At 31.3% G+C, this 24,674-nt stretch overlaps 1 protein-coding gene, 1 long non-coding RNA gene and 1 pseudogene across 2 annotated transcripts; 2 read left to right on the top strand and 1 right to left on the bottom strand.

The window, feature by feature from the left end:
* Window positions 1–5,214: 5,214 nt before the first annotated feature.
* On the bottom strand, window positions 5,215–9,441 carry LOC145039179 (uncharacterized). The gene is made up of 6 exons (XR_013679767.1): window positions 9,178–9,441; window positions 9,037–9,105; window positions 8,368–8,493; window positions 8,168–8,272; window positions 7,826–8,087; window positions 5,215–5,330 (listed from the first exon to the last, which is right to left on the bottom strand). It is a non-coding gene; the product is annotated as an uncharacterized LOC145039179 (long non-coding RNA).
* Window positions 9,442–15,035: 5,594 nt separating this feature from the next.
* On the top strand, window positions 15,036–17,232 carry LOC145040732 (uncharacterized; annotated as a pseudogene).
* A 1,245-nt stretch (window positions 17,233–18,477) lies between these two features.
* On the top strand, window positions 18,478–22,631 carry LOC145043737 (T-complex protein 1 subunit zeta 2). Its single transcript, XM_078992478.1, has 16 exons — window positions 18,478–18,615; window positions 18,707–18,848; window positions 18,957–19,020; window positions 19,338–19,473; window positions 19,576–19,727; window positions 20,142–20,189; window positions 20,292–20,384; window positions 20,483–20,589; window positions 20,675–20,789; window positions 21,155–21,238; window positions 21,329–21,533; window positions 21,636–21,730; window positions 21,822–21,890; window positions 21,979–22,086; window positions 22,173–22,291; window positions 22,384–22,631. Exons 2-16 carry the CDS (start codon window positions 18,715–18,717, stop codon window positions 22,457–22,459), a joined length of 1,605 nt encoding a protein of 534 aa, XP_078848604.1. The 5' UTR covers window positions 18,478–18,615; window positions 18,707–18,714; the 3' UTR covers window positions 22,460–22,631.
* Window positions 22,632–24,674: the final 2,043 nt, after the last annotated feature.

Here is a 24,674-nt window from a genome sequence, read left to right as displayed (position 1 = left end):
AACACTGCAAGTATGGTAGATACTTGTACATTGCATTCCGAATTAACAACCAACTACAAACTTTTAAGGAGACTAAGAGTTTTTCCTGGGATAACTGAACTGTTCCTAACCAGATTGTGTAACAAACGGATAACTAAACTTTTCTTATAAGAAAATATGGGATTTTCTTGGATAACAACTTCTCAGAAAACTAAAGGAAACTTGTTCATTTTCAGAAACAAAACCGCTTATGAACTCACCAGCTTTATGGTGATTTTCAAACTGCTTGTATTATCAGGTCCACATTAGACAGGTACCCGCGATCTTTTGGAGAAGACGGAGTGTTTTAACAGACACGTCTTTACTTTTGTTCAAACTAATGTATAGATAAAACATGTATTTCTTTACTTTCAAACAAATGTAAATACTTCTATGTAATGTAATGGTTGTGTTTACTGTGCTTACTATGTACATTGGTTGTGATACTTTACATGACGTCCTCCGCCCCGGAACGTTTCCGCCATCGGTTTTGGGGTGTGACAATATGCGTCCAAAAAGCACTTTAGCTTGAAACCTTGTAGCGACTCCACTTTCTGGTCGAATTCTGGTAAGGGGTACCAGTCTTTGGGGCATGCTTTGTTTAAGTTGGAATAGTCGATACACATGCGCCATGACCCATCATGCATTTTTACCATCACACGATTAGCAATCCACGTTGGAAAGACTGCCTCTCTCAAGATTCATGCCCTCGTTTCAAACCATAAATCTCTCCAAACATTTTACGCATCTAAAAACCCTAATACCAACCGCCATCCCTCTCCACAACCATTCTAGCTACCGCTATTGTCGGCCACAACTGAGACCTTCATTCCAACGATCTACTCCAACCCTACCAATTATACCTCATCGACAACTTCATCCGTACCACTTTACGTTACAATCACACAACAATTCGACCTTTACCAATCACCACCATTGCACCACCAACACCGTACATTAGGCTTCCTCTGTTAGATTGTCTTATAATATGTTCTTAGCCTACTTTTCTTTTCTCTTATGTTTTCGATTTTCACATGTTTTCTTAAAACCTAGATTTGTATGGATTTTTCTTTAGTTGGGAAAACCCCATTGATAATTATTATAAAGTTTTGCTACATGTTATGAGGTATTTTGATGTTGGTATATGTAACATGTCAGTTTAAATAGTTAGATAAGAGATTGTAAATATGAATGTAATTGTTTTGTCTGAAATGATCAAATGCTTTGTTTTTGGTATGGGGTTACACGAAGTTTTTGCTAATTTTCTTTTACTTTTTGTGTTTTGTTACCGTATCATTGCAGAACACATGTCGACAAAAAGATCAAGAATTTGAACTCTTTGATATGAATTTAGATGTAAAGTTCACATTGTTTGTATTCAACTTTATCCATTTTAGATATATGAAAAACAAAAGTAAACAGAGAGCAACAGTAATAAGTGTTAGATTTTCAAAGCTTGATAAAAAATATATTTTGTTTATTGATTTAGTTTTTTAAAGTTGTATTTATATACCACTCTAGCAATATAGCGATAGGTTTGTATTTTAAATATTTTGTATTTTTAATAGATTTGATATTTGTAGATGATTTCTTTTGTTATTATTTTTTATTGTTATAATTTGAAGCACGATTTTTAGGATCATTTATTTTGTGTGTGGTTTTTTGGCAATATCAGATTTAATAAAAAATACAACATGGTTTTACGTTTGTAGTCATACATACATAAGAAGAAAAAAATAATAAAAAAACTACTTGCTTTTTGTATGCCTTTCAAAATAAAAACAAATTACATGTTAATCACATCAAAGGTAAAATTTGCTTATATATTATTATATAAAGTATTTTAATTCGTAAGTTATAACAAAAGTATAAACATATATAATATAAAATACTAAAACCTAGTGAATGGATATTATGAACAAATATGATTGAGGTTACATACAATTAATCTGTGTATATCTGTTACAAGATGATTGTATTATAAAAGCATGAGAGTATTTTAGAAATTAAAAAGAAAAGTTATACATGAAATAAAATAAAAAAACTAAAAACACGGTTTTGTTTATTTAGAACGGTTTTATAGTTAGCCTATTATCAAATATATAGTTATTTATCAATAGAACGATTTTGTAGTTGGCGTATTGTCAAATATATATTTATTTATTAATAGAAATGAACATATTTGAATTTAATTTACATAAATTTTTAATAGATGTTCTTGGTATATTAAATGCATTTATTTTGTTTGGTTGGGGTTTGCACGCATAGATCCCTGCGCCAAGTCTAGCATTTTTTTTTTTTTTTTTGATAATTGTGTTTAACACCAACTACTTGTTATTTATATTTTCAATACAAAATGAACTGATATCATTTGGTGTCACAACTAATATCATCATTGTTTTAGTATTTTAATTTTTGTTTTTCTTTAATTGGTTATTGATAGAAAATTAAATATTATATTGTTATTCTTATTTATAAATGTATCAAATTTAGTATCAATCTCATTTCAAATACGAATATTAAAAAAAGTATGCAAAAAACTTACGATAAACAAATTATCTGTTCTTTGAAGTATGAGTGGCCAAATTAACAAAACGTAAATTTTTTGGCCAAAATATAAATATAAAAAAGAAAGTGGATTTGCGGTAAACAAAATATAAAATAAACACTCTTGCATCCTAATTAAAAAAACTATACTATTAATAAAGAGTTTATATATATATATATATATATATATATATATATATATATATATATATATATATATATATATATATATATATATATATAAAACGTGAGGCTCACCAAATTTTAAGACCAAAGTCTTAAAAAGAAGGAGGTGAGATTCTATTGATAAGATCAAATTTGAATTGCCAGATTTAATATTTGGTAATATATGTGAAATGAAATTGATCAATGAAAATAAGTTTTTGAAAAAATAAGATGTATAAATTAGACACTGCTTTCAAATTATAAATCTCTCCATACATTTTTTTAAAACCATAAATCTCTCCAAACATTTTATGTATCTAAAAACCATAATACCAACCGTCATCTCTCTCCACAACCATTCTAGTTGCTGTCATTGTCAGCCACAACCGAAACCTTCATTCCGACGATCTACTCCAACACTACCGATTCTATCTCATTGGCGACTTCATCCGTACAACTTTACGTAACAATCACACAACAATTAGATCCATACCGATCACCGCCATTGCACCACCAACATCGTACATAACGCTTCCTCTGTTGATTGTTTTATAATATGTTCTTAACCTAATTTTCTTTTCTTATATTTTCGATTTTCTCATGTTTTCTTAAAACCTAGATTTGTATGGATATTTCTTTAGATAAGAAAACCCCATCGACAATTATTATAAAGTTTTGCTACATGTTCTAAATATTTTGATGTTGGTGTATGTAATATGCACTTTAAATATTAAGATAAAGAGATTGTAAATATGAATATAATTGTTTGACATGGGATGACCAAATGCTTTATTTTTGGTCGGGAAGTACAAGAAGTTTTTGCTAATTTTCTTCTTTTTTTGTGTTTTGTTACAGTATCCGACAACAAAAAGATCAAGAATTCAAGCTCTTTGATATGGATTTAGATGTAAAGTTAACATATTTTTGTATTCACCTTTATCTATTTTAGATCTATGAAAAACAAAAGTAAAGAGAGAGCATCAGTAAGAAGTGTTGGATTTTTTAGATTTTGATAAAAAAAATATTTTGTTTATTGTTTTAGATTTTGATAAAAAAAATATTTTGTTTATTGTTTTACTGTTTTAAAGTTGTATGTATACATTACTTTAGCAAAATAGCGATATGTTTGTATTTTAAATATTTTGTATTTTTAATAAATTTGATATTTTTAGATGATTTCTTTTATTGTTATTATTAATTTTTGTATTGTTATAACTTGAAGCACGATTTTTAGGATCCTTTATTTTGTATGTAGATTTTGGTAATATCAGACTTCATAAAAAATACAACATGGTTTTACGTTTGTTGTCATAGATACATTAGAAAAAAAACTACTTGTTTCTTGTATGCCTTTCAAAATAAACATAAATTACATGTTAATCGCATAAAAGATAAAATTTGCTTTATATATATATATATATATATATATATATATATATATATATATATATATATATATATATATATATATATATATATATATATATTATATCAACTATTTAAATTTGTAAGTTATAACAAATGTATAAACATATATAATATAAAATACTAAAATCGTGTGAATGGATATTAGTAACAAATATGATTGGGGTTATATAGAACTAATTTGTGTGTGTTTATTACTATATGATTGTATTATAAAAACATGGCGATATTTTAGTAATTAAAAAAAAAAATTTACATAAAATAAAATAAAAAAGTAAAAACATAGTTTTGTTTATTTAGAACGATTTTGTAGTTGGCTTATTGTCAGGTATATAGTTATTTATCAACAGAAATTGATATATTTCAATTTAATTATATATTTTTAACATATGTTTTGTGTATATGAAATATATTTATTAATTTGGTTGAGATTCCACGCATAGATCCTTGTACCATGTCTAGCACCCAGTTTTATGGTTTTGATAATTGTGTTTAATACCAACTAATTGTTGATAATTATGATTTGTATTTTTAATACAAAACGAACCGATGTCCTTTGGTTTCACAACTAATATCATAATTGTTTTAGGATTTAATTTTTATTTTTCTTTAATTGATTATTGATACAAAATTAAATATTATATTGTTATTCTTATTTATAAATATACCAAATTTACTATAATTTCATTCAATTACGAGCATTAAAGATACTAAGCAAAAATTTACGATATACAAATTATTATATGTTCTTTGAAGTATGAGAGGCCAAATCTACAAAACATAAATTTTACGCCAAAATATAAATATAAATAAGTAGATTTGTGGAAAAAAAAATATAAAATAAAATTTTTGGATCCAGTTAAAAAAAAAAAAAAAAACCTATATTACATTCTATCCATTAGATCAAATTTGAATGGCTAGATTTAACATTTGGTAATCCATGTGAAAATGAAATTGACCAATGAAAAATAAACTTTTGAAAAAATGAGATGTGTAAATTAGACATTCATTTCAAACCATAAATCTCTCAAAACATTTTTCAAACCATAAATCTCTCCAAACATTTTTCGCATCTAAAAACCCTAATACTAACCGTCATCCCTCTCCGCAACCATTCTAGTTGTCACCATTGTCGGCCACAACTGAGACCTTTATTCCGACAATCTACTCCAATCCTATCGATTCATAAGTGCAAGGTTTAGATAACAATAACAAAAAAGTCGTATGACTTCAACATACAATGGTAAATATTATAAGGAAATCAGTACAAGTAACAAAACATGACTTACCTCAGTTCCTAGCAAAAAGATGAAAACGATATCTTTTAGCAACTCATGACAATAAATTTAAGGGGTAATACTAATGCTAAGGAAAGGTAACAAACTATGTATTTCTCTTTACTTTAAATCACTAAAGTTTTATACATTCTAGCCCATTAAACAACCGAATTTTGTTTCAAATTAAGAATGTCAACAGGGCATAACATTTTCAACCAGTTACCCTCTGATACGGCATCCTGGTGTCTACGTGGCATCCACATTGAACTTTATTCAATTGTAATGATATGAAAACATAATATCATTTTAGTATACTAAACTTTAGAACTTATAACTTTATTGACAAACAGAATTAAGTTCTCCTGTTTTCCCCAATACTCACAGAATTCTTGATAAAGCCTTTGATTTCTCATCTTCTTCTTCACAAAGCTTTGATTTTGTATCTACTTGTAAAATCCAGAAATATTTGTCTCTTTTTTATCAAAGAAATAAGGATTAAAAATGGCAGACAGTAGAGGAACCGATGGGGAAAGGTGGCAGTCCCTCCGACCTGTGATGGAGGGGTAGGCCCAGTGTGAAACCCACTTCCTTTAAACCCATCATTCAATGAATGAGCATGTGCCCGATGTACCCTTAAGAAATTTCTTCCCAATCTAGAAGAAGAAACTGCTCTCCTTTTTAGAGGTTTGATGTACCCCTAAGAAGGGTTAGGAAAAGGAAGGAACCATTGACGGATGCCTATGAAGTTGGCATATTCTTGTTTACCTGTAAAAAGGGTAGAACAATAATGAAAGAGGAATGGGACAGCGATCTTAAGGTTTCACCCATTGAACATTTGAATGTGATGGTGATTTCAATTTTCAATCTTAGCTATTCTATGGGTGAAACCCTAAGATTGATATCCCATTCCTCTTTCATTATTGGTCTACCCCTTTTACGGGTAAACCAGAATATGCCAACTTCATAGGCATCCTTCAATGGTTCCTTTCTTTTTCTACCCCTTCTTAGGGGTACATCAGACCTCTAAAATGAAGAGCAAATTCTTCTTCTAGCTTGGAAAGCAATTTCTAAGGGAAACAACAGGGACATGCTCATTCTTTGGCAAATGGGTTCAAAGAAAGTGAGTTTCACACTGGGCGTTCCCCTCCAGCACAGGTCGGAGGGACTGCCACCTTGCCCCATCGGTCCTTTTGCAGTCTGCCATCGTTAATGTATTTTTCTTTGATAAAAGAGACGGTACTTTCAGGATTTAACAATCGTATTCAAAATCAATTATTTATGAAGAAAAACAGGTGAACTCAAAGATATTCGGTCAAGAATTATGTAGAGATATTCGAGAAATCAAAGGGTATTTGTCAATAAAATCCAAAGTTTTAAGTTTAATAAACAAAAATAATTTTAATTTTTGATAAAATTAAATTTAAATAAAAAGTCCACGTGGACGGTATGCTACATAGACACCAAGTGGATGTATTAAAGGGTAACTGGTTGAAAAAGCTATGCCCATTTAGACTGTCCTAATTTGAAACAAAAGTACGCGTGCAATGGATAGAATGTATAATTAAAAACTTTAGTGAAATAAAGTAAAAAAATGACAATATTACCCCTCTTAGATGATTTTAGGGTTTTCAGTTGTGCTGCCGGAGTCCACCCTATGTGGCTAGAAATGAAAAAGTCTGCAAGATTTCGTGATTCATAGATCACCAACTAAGAATAAAAACAGTAAAAGAAAATGAAAATGAAAATGAAAAAGCCTCGAGAGAAAAACAACATAGCAGATCTTAGGTGATATAGGTGATGATGGATGTGGGAATCTAGTGCCTATTAGGGATTTATGGAATCAAATGGAAGCAAGTGCAAATATGGATAGTATTAAAGGCAATGAATATCATTTACCAACAATAGAAATCCTTTATGCTTCCATTATCAAAACCATATCACTGTTTTTTTTTTTTTTTTTTGAGGAAAATTATAAGAATGAAAGAAAAAAATATGGATGGGAGAGATCAAGGGGGGGGGGGAGGAAAAGGAATGGTGGATCTAGGTAGGAACCCTGTCTCACCTAATGGAAAATTTGTTAAAACATATCCACTATTAGGGAGAGAAGAAAATGGTGAATGTGTTTCTTGGGATGAATGATACAAGGGAGAACCTTAATTTATACTAGAACCTACCTCACTAAACTAGGAAAATACATAACAAGAAAAGATACGCATTAACTTTACAACTAATTTACAGCCAATATACAATAAGAAATTAATGTGAAAATAAATTTCATGGTTGAGAATGATATGACTGAGGCAAGCGGTGGACGCGTGTTCCAAGCTTATCCAAAAGGGCAGATGGGTAATTTCACCAACAAAAGGGGCATAATTGATGAAAAGTGGGCTAACCTTATTTTAGAAGATAGATTCTCAGATGAATCTGCTTGATGCTCTTAGCCTCGACCACTAAAGATATAAGCCCATAATGAAAGAATATCAAACACCTGGTCTTCCATCTCCTGTACAACTCATGCAGTAGTTTGATATTCTTTCATTATGGGCTTATTTTAGAAGATAGATTCTCAGATGAATCTGCTTGATTCTCTTAGCCTCGACCACTAAAGATATAAGCCCATAATGAAAGAATATCAAACACCTGGTCTTCCATCTCCTGTACAACTCATGCAATAGTTTTCAGTTTTCAAAATCAAGAATTACAACAATGCCACTGAAGAATAATAACAGTTATACCTTATTTGGTTAACCAAGAGGCAGCTTTGGGGAGACAGATGCAAGTGCAACCAAAACTGTAGCTTGTCCACTTAAGGAATCAAGCTCAACCTACAGGTTGTTTCCCTGTATACCATTTTCAGAAAACAATATATATAAACAAGTGAAGTAACTGAATTCCAAATTTCCTTTAAAAGAAAACTATGTCTTTGATGTAATACCTTCCCAAATGACACATTTTCTCTTCGTGCCTTCAGTGTAGTGATCCCATAACTGACCAAACCACCAACACATGTCGGATCAATCTCCGCCAGTGCACGCAAAGTCAAAGTTGACTCACAACGTACCTACCAATCATGTCGGATTTGAATTTTGAAGTGTTTGGCAAGTGGATTAACAAATAATAAACATAGAATGTGAAATTGCCAGTTTTTTTGCCAAAACAAATAAGTTGTCACTAGTGCTTAGATCAAGAAATACCAAAGTAAAGAAAAGCAAAACATAGACATAATTGAAAAGTATTCATTAAGATATTGACTATTGTGCCAAAGACAACTTAGATTAGCATTTTGCATATGCTAAAAGGCATATTGTGAATTACATATTGCTATTATTGGCATAAAATGTAGGTACGTTGCTATTATGGGTAATAAATCGTAAGTATATTGCTATTCCGGATAATTAATAAAGTACATTGCCTATATTGGTAAAAGGGGTGTAATATGTTGCTATTTGTATTTCCAGCAATTTACCCTTTGCTAAATAACATCACTGTAATTTCCTTCCATTTTCATTTTCATCAATATCATTCCCTTCCAAAACAAGCATAAGGCCCAAAGCGTCTCATATGCAACTAAAAAAAAGATAACAAAAACATCATAATATCTTACAAGAGGCGAGGAGTTAGACAATGCTGCTACTGCTGTGTCATCAAGAACCTCCTAGAATTCAACAGGAACCTGAAAATGAAGAGAGAAATTGAAAGTGATGTCATAGTAAATTATTAAAAACAATCTAAGGATACACCTTACCTCTCCAAAAGTTTTTAGGGTATGTGACAAAGTGCGTAAAGCAGTAATATTCATTGATGGACTTGCATCAGGGGAATGAAGTTGTAACAGAGAAATCATGCCAAGTCATTGGAACTAATGGAATCAAGAAAGATCATAACTTGAGTGAGATGAGATAGGAGAAGCAAGAATTTCTAGCAAACCTGCTTTCCTAGATTAACTAAGAAAACCCTTTGTACAGGTTCAGTCATTTGATCAATCACACCAACCCGTAGAATATAGAAAACACATGCCTTTAAAAACAAAAATAATACATTAGTAAATTGATTGATTCTTTAAAAACAAATATCATACATTAAGAAACAAAGGTAAATCCACAAACTGATAAGCAAATACCAATGATTATGCATCTACAACATATTATGCACGAAGCATATCCATAATCTGCACAAGATAATGTTGGAGCTCGCTATCTGGATGCATATACTTAAGCCGTATTCCCTGAAAAACTTAAAAAAAAAAAAGAGCATGTGATTCAAAATGTAAGGAATAAAGGATAAATATTGCAGAAAATATCCTAAAAACTAGCAACAGAGACAAAATTTTACCTGTAAGAAGAACACCCATGACAAGGTTATACCTATTCGCAAATCCTTTGAACGAGGTCCACTTGCTGCAAAAAATACTACATCTATCAAAATATTATATATAACAAAAAAACCGATGCAATGGAGTTCAAATTTCAACAAAAAGACACCTCTGGTGAAGGGCAATATAAGATGCTTTTGCAAACTCCCGTTATAATTTTTTGCATTAGCCTGGCCTTTTTTTGGTTGCACCTAGAAGAATGATAAAATGCAAGATGAACTTTACAAAAACAAAAAGAAAGAAAAAAATGTAAAAGTACACACAGAGACATAAATTTGAAAAGAAGATGGTATACCTACGCTTGAGTGTTCATTACAAGAGCAAGCACAACTCCCAAAGCTGTTGCAAAGGCATCCCGAATCGATGATACACGATTTTCAAGAGCCTTATAAGATGTAGAATATCATATATGGGATTTTGATACTATATACAAATAGACAACAACAACAACAACAAAACCCAAATCCCATATGAATGAGGTAAGGGTGGAAAGACTGTTTTCAAAGATAACCTCTGGGTATATGAAAATGCATGCCCACAATGGGTAGAGGGGATAAAGCATAAGGTAGACACTAGCAATATAAGCTATATAAGCAAACAAGGAATAAGAGTAAGAAGGTAAATATTGTATAAAAAGCACAAAGAGAGAAAATGAAACCCAGGGCCTAGACTACTCCTAAACTACTCCACACCCTTCTATCTGGAGTCATCTCCTTGGAAATAGTCGACTTCTTCAAGTCTAACTAACCTCATGCAACAAGATACACGTAGTGACTAAGAAAGTGGTACCTTAACACAGTAAGAGGCGGAATTGTCAAGCTCTCCAGCTCCTAGGCCTAGGCCTCCAATACTAGCAAAAGCATTTAAACATCTTGCAGCAGCTTTCCTGACAATGAATGATTTGTCTCCAACACCCATTTACATGATTATGCAAAATGCTTCTGCATATGCATGTAAAGAGCCATTGCCACCTGAACCCTCGAAAGCATTTCTAAGCATTTGTAAAAGCCTCTTGCCTTACAAAATCTTAAGTATAAAGCAGTAGAAATGGCGTAAGAGGAAAACAATCACACAAAGAAGGTTTGAATCATAAATACTTACAAGACTAATTCGGAACTGACACTTTTAATCCCCGACTTCTAAAATTGTAATAATCAGTCCTTCGAGACGATCCTTGATATGTAATTATTTATTTTAGGCCTACCATTCGTTCATAAATTTCATTTATTTAATTATTTAATAAATTAAGTGTTATAATAGATCTACACACAAGTGTCACGCTCTCCTTACAGGACACTCTGGTTATAATTCAGGACTTAGGTGTGTACTTTGGTGGGTACGGTGAAACTAAAGATCTCACAAATCTTTATCAAATAGCTTACGTCTATTGTACTTAAAAATCGTTTTCTTGTAAATGAAATAATTATACCATTAAATAATTATATGTTTGTTCTGAAATGAAAGTGTAGTTTTGTGACTCCCAAACTATACCAGTTATAGTTTATCATGTTTGTTTGTTAAGAACATTTATATAACCATTTATATAAACATGTAGAAAATATCTTGTTTAGTTTCAAAATGTAAGGTCAAAACATTATATTTTGGATTGTAACCCACAAAATAATGAACTAACTAGAATGTACCCCCTTGGTTATAAAAGTTATATTTTAGTAAAAAGCTTAAAAAAAATGTAGTTTTACAAATCATAAATTTTCTTATGATTTTATAACATAGATTATGTTTGTTTTGTTAGATTTGCATTTCAAACTAGTATATATCACAAATAATTTTACAAAACTAGTATTAACCATATATTATGCAAATAATATTTTATCTTTAACATACATTTGAAAACATGTAAATATTTGTAGGATAAGCAAAATTTTAATTGTATTCCCCCCCCCCCCCCCCCAATCCTAAAAACATGAAAAAGCTTGAAAATGTGGGGGTATGAACTCACATTGAGTGGATATGTAGGTTGTTTGAGTAAATGGTGTGAAGATTTCAAGCTTAAACTCTTGAATGGAGTTGATGAACTTCCTTGAAGGTGATATTATCCTAAGGGTTTAACACATAATATTGTGTGTAAATAGGATGAAACTTATCATAAAATGTATGAATACACTAGATTAATAAGAAAATCTTACAAAATTAATAAGAACAAGCTTTGGGAAATAAATCCTTGGATGCTTTGTGCTTAATCTTGAGAGAGTTTATAGTAGAACGAAGGAATGAAAAATGGTGGGGAATTTGTGGATGAGGATCTCGTGTGTGTGTGTGTGTGTGTGTATATATATATATATATATATATATATATATATATATATATATATATATATATATATAACATGAGGGAAGTGTGATAGGATGTTTGCCTAGTTACTTGTTGGTTAAAGTATAGATATTTGTTGGTTAATAAACTGCATGAGAAACTGATGAAGTATCTAATCACAAAAGTCAACTAACCATATCCTTTTACTTCTCTTAAACCGAAATCCCTTTGAAATTCCCTTAATATGGCCGAAATCCCAAGTGAGTTCGCCCTAGGCTTGTTTGATGTCGGCCTGGGTGTGTCCTAGGCTTGTGATTTCGGTTCTAGCCTCTTTTTAGATTGTGATTTCGGTTTTGAATCCTTCATAGCTTGTGTTTTCAGCCTTAGTGGGGTACTAAGGTGGTGTTTTCGGCCTAGGGTGTTCTAGGTGTGAGATTTCAGCCTTGAGTGGTCCTAAGCGAACCGAAATCTCAAGGGGTAGGGTACCTAGGCCAAAAAAACAATGTTTTGATACCATGATTTATGTTTCAATCATTTGGCTTCACTTACCCTTTAAATGTTTACTATCAACATGACTTATACAAACGATGCCCTTTTGGCTTTCAAAGTTTTTGTTACAACAAGGTTTCATTGTGGTTGCACTTATACTTAGCTACATGTTAAACCTTGCTTAATCAAAATTTCCTACTTGTCACAAAATAGGGCTTACAACCCCAAGGATTAGGGTTTTGGCGTAGCATGCCTACGCTCGGTGTAGCTTGACCTATGCTCAATGTATGCCATTAAACCTCCGCATAAGATATCCCACTTACGCTTAGGGTAGGGGATTATCTTATGCTTACCATAGGACATCAACATGCGAAAATTAATAATTTAATATTTAAAGACTTATACCTAAAAATACGAGTGTTACAGCTGATCATCTCATCTCAATATTAACATGTGTCTGTCTTGCTAGTTCCAAAATAGGCACTAATAAAAAAAAAGCAGAAGCTCGAATCAACTACTGTAGTGATATTATGCTACTCTACTCTCAAGATAACACAAGACTAATTAATCAAACAAGATTACAAGCAGTCAGTACATTTGAAGAATTTACCAAACACCTTGTTGAATTACCAAGAGATATAAAAAACAACTATGTCAGATAATCCTTGATGCACCACGACATCTTTGCTAATATTGTAAATAAAATCTACAAGACTCACCAATAATGGAACAATGACGTCAACTATCAACCACTATCATCCGAGGGGAAAAGATAAAACCAATCACCATCACAACATACTATGTCACCACTATCTGTTAAAAAATTAATAATGTAGCGTGGTGAAATATATCATATATCATAAGTGTGTGAATAATAGTATGTTATTATTATGTAATGTAATTGTAAAGTCAATATGTAAATAATGCTTTAGAAATAGTTTGATATGATTCCTAATAATTATACTAATAGTAGTATGTATCACTGTATTGAAAATCGGACCGGACCGGCCGGTTCAACCGGGAACCGGTGCTGGTTCCAGTTCTTTAGCCTCTGAAAACCGGCAGTGAGCCAAACCATAAGAAACCGACGATTTTTAGTGAACCGCGGTCGAACCGGGTTGGTTGAACCGGATTCGGAACTAGTTTTTACTTTTTTTTTCTTTCTTTAAACCAATATCGGACAAATAGAAACCAATCAAACCATTCCCAGATGCGAAATCAAATCCCAAATCGCAAAAACAAACAAACGCACCTTCTACCTGCGATCGACCACCCAAACTCTAACCTCGAAGTCGATCGACCACTCGGCCACTCCAACTTCACCTTCGTTGAATGCTTCACCTTCGTTCGTTCTCCGATCAGCCGATTTTCGCATTCCATAAAAAACAATCGCCGATCAGCCGATTTTCACATTCCATTCCGAATTTCGCTTAACTGCTTCACCTTCGTTCTTCGATTTCTGCTTAACTGCTACATCGATTTCTGCTACACCACTAGTAAGTAGACAAATTAGAAGCTTGAATTTCTTGGTTAGTAGATTCCGTTCTTTTTTTCTAGGATTGTATTCACTGTTTCTTACTTTCTTACCCTTTATGCAACTTAGCATCTGAATGTGGAAATTCTACAGCAACACGAGACATTCTTATACATTACATGTAATTTATGTTGGGATTTTTTAGATTGTTAGTATTACATTGCTATTGCATTGTTTGTTTATTAATGTTAGATTGTTATTCGTTGTTGTATACTTATCAGACAGTTGATTGTTAGTATTACATTAACTGATTTTTGATTGTAGATTGTTAGTATTACACTGTTATTCACTGTTGTATACTTATCACTTATCAGACTGTATACTTATCAAACTATAGATCAGAGTTTTGATTGTCTGGCTCTTAATGTTAGATTGTTAGTATTACAATGCCATTGCATTGTTTCTTACTGTTAGTATCACTCTAGCATTCCATTTAGGATTTTTTAGATTGTGCACTTATCAGATTTTAGATTAGATTTTTTATTAGCATGTGCTCAACTATAACATTGGTTGTTTATATTTGTGTTTTAGATTATGAGTACTCTGGGTTCAAGTTCCAATCCAAGTTCTAATCCATCTGAAGCACAATCGAATATTGTACCATCTGGTTCAGAAGCTTCTACTCAACCAAAACTTCGATAAAAAAGGATCCAACTTGGAGGCATATTACTGAAATACGAGATGGAGCTGGAAAAAAGTCATATTTTTGTACCTTTTGTAAAAAAACATACAATGGTGGAGGTATCAATATAATGAAACAACACCTTGCTGGAGTGTCCGGTAGTATTGCAACATATCCGAGTTGTCCTGGAGATATAAAGTTTCTCATGAAAAGTTCATTGGATGAAAATACCAAAAAAGCAAAAGAGAAACATGTTGGTGTGCTCGGTGATACTTCGGGGATGAATAACTTGTATGATGTTGATGATTATGATGATGAGGTTCAAGTACTCACCCAACAAACAACTCAAAAAAAAAGATGGAAAAAGAAAAGCTCCTACCTCCCAAACACAAACTGTGCCACCTTTTTTCAAACGGGGTATGCATGATCCATCTCAACCGTCAATTAAATCAACATTGCAAGGTAAGGAAAGATGGCATGAAACAGATTTAGCTCTTGCTATGTGGTTTTATGATTCTTGCATACATATGAATGCCGTGAATTCTCCCATTTTTCAAATAGCAATGAGTAAAGTCGCTAGTATGGGTCATGGATACACAAGGCCTTCATATCATGCTATGCGTGTGATGTTGTTGAAAGACGCGAAACAATCTGTACAACTTATAGTTGATTCTTATAAACGTTATTGGGCAGAAAATGGTTGTACAATTATGGGAGATGGGTGGCGTGATACAAGACAACGACCTCTTATCAATTTTATGGTGTATTATGCAAAAATGATTTCTTTCATAAAATCAGTTGATGCATCGAATATAAAGAGTAATGCCCAAACTTTATGCAACTTATTTAGTGAGATTGTTGAGATTGTTGGTCGGCAGGATGTAGTTCATTTAGTCACTGATAATGTTGTAAACTATAAGGCTGCAGGAAGATTGTTATGTGAGAAATATCTGTCTATTGTATGGTCTCCTTGTGCAGCTCATTGTATGAACTTGATTATGAAGGATATGTCGGAGATGCCTCAAGTTGCTGATTTGGTTACACTTGCATCGAGGGTTACAGATTTTGTTTATAACCACAAATGCCATTAAATTGGTTAAGAAAAAGACCAGGTTGGATTGAGATTATTCGTCCGGGTGCCACTCATTTTGGTACTGCATTTATCGCATTGAAGAGTTTGTGTGATCACAAACATGATTTGCAAGCTATGGTCACCTCCCCGGATTATAAAAAAGTGATTAGATTGGAAAAAGCAAAAGAAGTTAAGCTTATCATATTGAATGAAAACTTTTGGAATAATTGTCGTATCATAGTAAAAGTGATGACTCTAATGTTGAGACTTTTACGGATTTATGATTCGGATGAGAAGCCGGCTTTAGGTATAACTTTTTTTTTTTTTATATTCTTTAATGATGTTTAAAAATATATTATCATTTTTATTATTTTTAATGATGTTTTTATAGGTTATGTATACGAAGGGATGTATAGGGCAAAAAAAGGAATTAAGAAACTTTTTCGCAACAACAAAGAGTTGTACCATCCTTACACTAACATCATTAAAAATTGTTGGGATAGGATGCTGTGTAAGAGTCTTCATGCTACGGCTTATTGGTTGAATATGGTCTTTCAATATGATCAATAAAGCTTTTGTAAGAAACCAGAGGTGGTTGCAGGGGTTATGGATATGATTGAGCGTTACAGTAGTGATGGTCCTGTCAATGGTCTAACTCTTATGGACCTACTAAAGTTGTTTCGTGAGCATGAAGGTAGTTTTGGTAGAACACTTGCTTTAGCTTCTCGTAATACTACTCGCCCAGGTAATATTTTTTAAAATTTTTATTAATGGCGAATTTTAGTAAAAAGATTATTATATTATTTTATTATTTTTCAATTAGACGAATGGTGGAAATTACATGGTGGAGATGCTCCAGAATTGCAAAAATTTGCAATTCGAATTTTAAGCCAAACATCTTCTTCTTCCGGGTGTGAACGGAATTGGAGTGTCTTTGAGAGAATCCACACTAAAAGAAGGAATCGGTTGGAGCATCAAAGGCTTAATGATCTTGTTTATGTTCATTATAACTTGCGTCTACAAAATAGGTAACTTATACTTTCAAACTTTTTTTCCCTTTATTTATTTATTTTTAAAAGTAGAATAATATTTTTTTTCTAGGCTTAAGGATCACAAAAAGTCTTATGACCCGATTGATTATGAAAGCATTGATAAAATTGAGTTTTGGGTGGTTGATGAAATACCGGAAGGTGAATTAAGTTATACCGAATTGGAGAATATGACTGAAGATGAACCACCAAACTACAATGAATCGATAATGTTTGAATCCCAAGTTTCTCAAGGTTATTATTATTTTTTTTATCAATATTATTGTTATTCTTGTTTTTTATTTGAGTTTAAGTTTTTCTAAAATTGAATTTCTATTTGATATTGAAGATGATGAAGAAGATGATGATGGAGTTGCTTTAGAACAGATTGATATGGATTCCTTTAGATGAAGATTAGAAAGTGATTACAGTTTGAATTTTGATAAAATTCATGGTATTTTGATGTTGTGAACTTTGTTTTTTCAAAACTTGAATCAAGATGTGATGGATTTTTTTTTTAATGATACTTTGTATGTTTGATACTTAATGTTGAATTGAACACACTTATTATTGTTGGTATTGTTGTTTTGTAGTTTATTTTTGTATTTTTTTTATTATTTTTTAATTTAAAATACAATAATGATGTAAAAATGATGTCATCCGGTTCATCCGGTTTTTTGGACTGGGCCGACCGGTTGAACCATCGAACCGGTATGGCGGCCGGTTCAATGTCCGGTCCGGTTTTCAAAACATTGGTATGTATCTATGTGTCGTTCGTTTAATGAGTTCAAACGAACGCTACATAACATACTACTACTAATGTCATTATTACGTGTCATATCAAAATATTTATAGGATACTATTCACATAATGACTTTACACTTACATTACGAGTAAATTACACGAATGATCCCTATGATTTACGGGTAATTTGCGTGTTTGATCCTTAACTTATTTTTTTAACTCGGAAGGTCCCTACTATTTGTTTTTGTTACGCGGTTGGTCCTTATCTTACCTAAAAAGACTATTATGCCCTTGATTTTTTTAATTTATCTAAATAAACACACCCCTAATCCCACCCCCTTACCTTACCTCACATCCCCCCATCATTTTTTTCTCTTTAAATAATAGTTTTTTTAGATAAGTCAGGGACCAAACGTGTAACAAAAATAAACAGTAGGGACCAAACGTGTAACAAAAACAAACCATAGGGACCTTCCAAGTTAAAAAAATAAGTTAGGAACCAAACACGCAAATTACCCCAAACCATAGGGATCATTCGTGTAATTTACTCTACATTTACACAATCATAATATATATTATTCATCATCATACTACATTATTAACTTTTACTACATTATTAACTTTTTACAAGTAACGGTGGTTAAATGATAAATGATGATCGATTATCTTTTTTGTCATAAGAATGCCTAAAGTTATACTCGCAATTTGAGTGATAATTTTATTAAATTTAAGATCATAATAATTTTGTAGTATATATACACCTATTATATAGTGAAGGAATACTGAATAATAATAAACCCAAAGATAAATCATTAAACTAGTGTATGAAGTGTGAACTTTGATAGTAGAACGAAACGACGTCACACCGCTACTAAAAGAATCGCTAAGTAAACCATTCCACCAAAAAGAAGCCCTAAAAACCAACATTCTTCCACCGTCTCCCACTTCACTTCTGAAGAACTCCCGCTCCGACGCAGTTTTCTTCCCTCCCCTGATCTTCTTCGTCATCATCACTTCTGCAAGATCCGCTCTGCTTTTAACTAATCCAAGGTAACTTCTCGCTCCTTTACATTTCTCACTACCTCGCTTATACTCATCTCTCCTAACTCAACATTTGTGTTTCTATCTCTCAAAATATCAGGATCGAAGATGTCTCTACGGGTTCTGAACCCTAATGCCGAAGTGCTTAACAAATCCGCTGCACTTCACATGAACATAAATGCCGCTAAGGGTTTACAAGATGTTCTCAAGAGTAACCTCGGCCCTAAAGGCACCATTAAGATGTTAGCTTCTTATTTTCATCCTCCGTAGTTTCCGTGTTTGCTTTTTCTTAAACTATATCGTTGTTTTGGCTTGTTATTATGCTTACTGTTGTGTAAATCGTTTCACAGGCTTGTTGGAGGAGCTGGAGATATCAAGTTAACCAAGGATGGAAACACTTTGTTGAAAGAGATGGTATGTTCCTTGTGTATAGTGATCTAGTCATAGAACAAAAGTAGGCATATTTTGGCAAGCAGAAACGTTTGATCCAATCGAAAATGACATATAGGTATAAAAAACCTTTTTTTCTGAAAATACAGTAAGATACATTTAAAATTAAATACGAGTAAGGATTGAATCTGTAACTCAGAAACCTAAGTAAATATGCAAAATCAAAGCAACAATTTACATACCAACTCATTGTCCTTTGTAATATGAGGATTCATATTACCTTTTGATGTGTTTTGGATTAATTTTAAACTTTGAACCTGAGATTAATTTCATGATTCCAGCAAATTCAAAACCCAACAGCCATTATGATTGCAAGGACAGCTGTTGCACAAGATGATATTAGTGGTGATGGGACAACATCTACAGTCATCTTCATTGGCGAGCTAATGAAACAGGCTGAACGTTGTATTGATGAAGGTTTTTTTTCCCTTCTAGCATTTTTTCCTCTGGTTTATTCAGATGTTTTTATGGTTATTTAAAAGAAACTATGATTATTTACAATGTTAAATGTTCACACAGGGATGCATCCACGTGTTGTGGTTGATGGTTTTGAAATTGCCAAAAAGGCAACACTGGAGTTTCTTGAAAAGTTTAAGACTCCTGTAGTGATGGGTGATGGACCTGATAGAGAAATGCTAAAGATGGTAGCAAGAACAACATTAAGAACCAAGGTTTTTTTTTATTTTTTATATTTTTTTATTTTATTAACTTGCTCTCTTTTCTTGCAAGCTATATGCAAGAAATAGCAACAGACATTCATTTATTTCTATGTTATAGCTTCCTACTTGTATTATTTTCATTACAACATTATACTTCTACTTTTTTTTTCCTATTAAAGGAATTGTATTTCAAAACAATCTTCCAAATCGGACATTATGCTTTGAAAAATCTATCCAGTTGTAGCTGTAAAGTTGCTATAATTGGATAGAATTTTCAAAGTATAATGTTGTAGTAAGATGCTATAATAAACAAATCAATGAAAGTATGCTGCTTTTTCTTCCACTTAAGTTTATGTTTGGTTAATAACATGCATATTATATATTTATATTTCTAGCCCTTCATTCTTTTAAAACTTTTGTGTGCAGTTATATGAATCTTTGGCAGATCAATTAACTAACATAGTTGTGAATGCGGTGAGACTTCTACATTTATAAATCTACAACATAAATAAATCTATTAATTTTTTTATAAAAGCATTTGATTATTTGATTATTTAATATTTTCTTGTTTTTTAGGTGCTCTGCATCCGTAAACCTGAAGAACCTATTGATCTTTTTATGGTGGAGATCATGCACATGCGCCACAAGTTTGATGTAGACACTCGTTTGGTATGTTAAGACTTGATTTTTTAAAAATAAATATTGACATTAATCTCCTTTATTGTTTTTGATTTTTTTTTAAGTTGTCTTTTGATTATGTTAAATAGGTGGAAGGCCTTGTTCTTGATCATGGATCCAGACATCCTGATATGAAGAGGAGAGCTGAGAATTGCCATATCTTGACATGTAATGTCTCATTGGAGTATGAGAAAAGGTAAAATATTCATGTTTTAGTTTTAATAATGATGGTAAAATGAATATTTAAATGTTAAGAAGTTAACTTGAGAATTCTTTTTCAGTGAAATAAATGCTGGATTTTTCTACTCAAATGCGGAACAGAGAGAAGCAATGGTTGTTGCAGAGAGACGTTCTGTTGATGAGAGAGTGAAAAAAATCATTGATTTGAAAAACAAGGTATATTCAATGTTGAATAAAAATATTAAATAAGTAAAGGGTAAAATGGTAAATTTCACATTCTAATATTTCTCATGGTATTCAGTGGTGGATAGATGTTAAATAAGTCGATAGAAAAATCATTGCTTTGAAAAACATTGTTCTCAGTGATGGATAAAATATTAGAAAACCAAAGGGTAGAATTGGAAATTTCACATTCTAATATTTCTCATGGTTATTCACTGGTGGATAAGTATTAAATAAGTAAATAGAAAAATCATTTCTTTGAAAAAAAAGCAGTATTCAGTGGTGGATAAATATTAAATAAGTAAAGGGAAAAGGGTAAAATGGTAATTTCATATTTTAATAAATGTTTGTGTTTGCAGGTGTGTGGTCCTGATGACAACTTTGTTGTTATCAACCAGAAAGGGATCGACCCTCCATCGCTGGATCTTCTTGCCAGGGCAGGGGTAAGTAAAGTAACTCATAAATATCCATAAGGGTATTTTGGTAATTTCACGTGGTGGTTTGTGTAAGGGTTATTTTTGGTAATTTGACAGATAGTTGCACTTCGAAGAGCCAAAAGGAGAAACATGGAACGTTTGGTTTTGGCATGTGGTGGTGAAGCTGTTAATTCTGTGGACGATTTAGCCCCTGATGTTCTTGGATGGGCTGGACTTGTGTATGAGCATGTCCTTGGGGAAGAGAAGTATACATTTGTTGAGAATGTAAAGCATCCAAACTCCTGCACAATCTTAATCAAAGGTAATTAAACTTTTCATTTTTCTTTAAAAAAAAAATCATCTTAATTTTTTTTTTTTTTTTTTAAATAGTGATAATTTGTTTTATTTTCTATTATCATTAAAGGACCAAATGACCACACGATTGCACAAATCAAGGATGCTGTTAGAGATGGCCTGCGATCAGTAAAAAACACAATTGAAGATGAAGCAGTTGTTAGAGTAAGAACATGCGTTGACTTTTTGACTTTCATTAAATTGAGCTTTTTATGTGTAAAACTTATATTTTTTATTTAATATGTATGTATTTCAGGGTGCTGGTGCTTTTGAGGTTGCTGCCAGACAGCATTTGATTAATGAAGTGAAGAAAACTGTTAAAGGGGTAAATTCGACAATTTGTTCTCTCTATCATTTGTAGTCTTTTTAAATCCAAATATTAGTTAATTTTTAAACTTTTTGTGTTATTTTAGCGTGCTCAACTTGGTGTTCAAGCTTTTGCGGATGCTCTTCTTATTGTGCCAAAGACACTTGCTGAAAATTCTGGACTTGATACACAAGACGTCATAATTTCTTTGACTGTAATTCCCATTATATCCTTGATCTCTTATTTATTTATTTTTTCCTTTCTTCTCATATAATAAAGTCTCTCACTTGAATTGATTAGGGGGAGCATGATAATGGGAATGTTGTTGGACTAAACCAACACACAGGCGATCCCATTGACCCTCAGATGGAGGGCATTTTCGACAATTACGCTGTCAAACGCCAAATCATCAACTCAGCGTACTTTCTTATTTTCCCTTTTCTGTTTTAAATAAAAAATAGTAAGTATATAATAGCTTATCAGTTTATTTATTTATTTATTTTTTTTGTAGACCGGTGATTGCATCACAGCTGTTACTTGTGGATGAAGTTATCCGTGCAGGGCGTAACATGAGAAAGCCAACTTAAGGTGATTTTGTTCTCAAAAAGATTTTGATTTTGATTTTGTTTTAAGATTTTGACCAATGTAAGATGTGTTACATATTTTAGCTGTTGACTCTAGTAGACAACAGCTAATCGTATTATTTTGGGGTGTTATGTTTTATGTTTAAGCAATGGAAAACATACGTCTGTTTCTTCACTGCCAACTTAATTTCTTTGGTTCGAATTCGATACTTTTTTTTTTTTTGAAAATTTATGTTATACAACTTGGAAAAATGTTTGCCTTGAAAAAGTTAATTCTGGAAGCCTTTGATTTTGGTGTTGGGATGATTGGTTACAAAAATAACGAACATTGAAAATAAATTATAATTAGAATAATTGTTGGAAATATTTTATGGTATGTAAGTTGCTTTTCATGGAATAAATGAAAAACTTATTGAAAATTTTAAGGATAGGCTTTTAGATTTTTACTTCAAATGGTTAGACATCGATTTTTATAGAAAAGCTTTATTTACAAAATTGTAAAACTTTATAGAAGATGTTGCCAATCAATAAAGTTCTTTAGACATCTACACAAATAATAAAGTTCACAAAGAAAATGGATATGCTTCCAAATGTATTACTTTTATGTTAGATATTGTCTACGGTTTATGTTTGTAGAAATAACTTTTTTGAAATTGAAGTTGTTAAAATAATATATCTAAACTACTATGACTCAATAAAAATTTGAGAATTAGCAATTTTGAGTATAAGTGGATGTAGCTTATGTGGAGACAAATATTGTAAATATATCAATTGCTTTTTTTATAATGCCTCTGATAAGATCTTAATTTGGTTTTGAGAAGGTTTATTTTGAAATATTAAAGGGTTTGCATATATAACGTTGAAAGTAAAATTACGGAGGAACATGATATTCTTTTGATGCCTGGAAGGTATTATAAATCATCCATGTTGGCATGTACATGCTAACTTCGACTATCATAATAATAATATATGTTTTGTTTCAAAGAATGCATAAATACATCATTTTAGATGATTTTTTTTAGTTTTTGTTTGTATCAATATGAATCTTGTTTAATTATAAAACTTATTTCACTTTATTTTACGATTTTTCATACATGCGTTTGTCTGGTCTATCATATGGCAAAAACATAAACACATTATATTGTTATCTTGTTCTACGTATGAAAAACCAATAGACCAATATGTAAATAAATGCATGTTTGATGGTTCCCTACTTCCCCACTAATATATATTCTATTTTTGACTTTTTTATTTAAAAAAACTCATTTAATTTTAATATTTGTAAATGAAATACATAAACCACCTATATGCGTGCATCATACCATACACACTTTTTCTCCAAACCCATATGACAATATGGCATGCGAGGACACTCCACCGTGCATGAAATGCTCCAAAAGGCGAAAGAAAAAAAAGGTAAAGTATATTTTGAGCTTGATGTAAGTATATATTAAATATTTTAATATAAGCATATTTTAAAGTTAAAAAATAGAATAATAACTAACATTGACAGTCCATTGGCGGAGCTTTATATATATATATATATATATATATATATATATATATATATATATATATATATATATATATATATATATATATCCCTAAAAGTATAAATTTTAACTTTACCCCCCTATTCTTCAATTTTTATATCTATTTTATTTTCAGCTCGGAGATTAAAACTTCAAGCTCCGCCATTTGACACTAAACATATGTGAGATGAATGTCATGCCACAGAAAAGTATATATATATATATATATATATATATATATATATATATATATATATATATATATATATATATATATATATATATATATATATATATATATATTGTGAAACTATAATCATAACAATTCATTTTGGAGATAAAAAAAAATTTAAATACAAAATAAATGAAATCTTTTGAAATTTTTATTTTTAACTATTATTTTCATCATTTATTTATCCAAATAAATAAATAAATAAATACCCTTTTTTTTCAAAATATCTGTGAAATATTATAATAGAATATTATACCGTAAATATTCAAATCAAAACTTTAGAATGTTAGAATATTCTAATAGAATATTAAACTATAGATATTCAAAAAATTCTAATAGAGTATTAAAATATTTTAACAAATCTAACAATTCAAGTAGAATATTAGAATATTTTAGCATATCTACCAATTTTAGTTGAATATTAGAATATTCTAACATTCTAAAAATCCGATTT

Source organism: Lactuca saligna, chromosome 4 (genome assembly GCF_052625555.1).
Source record: "Lactuca saligna cultivar CGN05327 chromosome 4, ASM5262555v1, whole genome shotgun sequence".
NCBI lineage: Eukaryota > Viridiplantae > Streptophyta > Magnoliopsida > Asterales > Asteraceae > Lactuca > Lactuca saligna.
The sequence above is the reverse complement of the archived record's forward strand: the minus strand, read 5'-3'. Positions and strand labels throughout refer to the sequence as shown.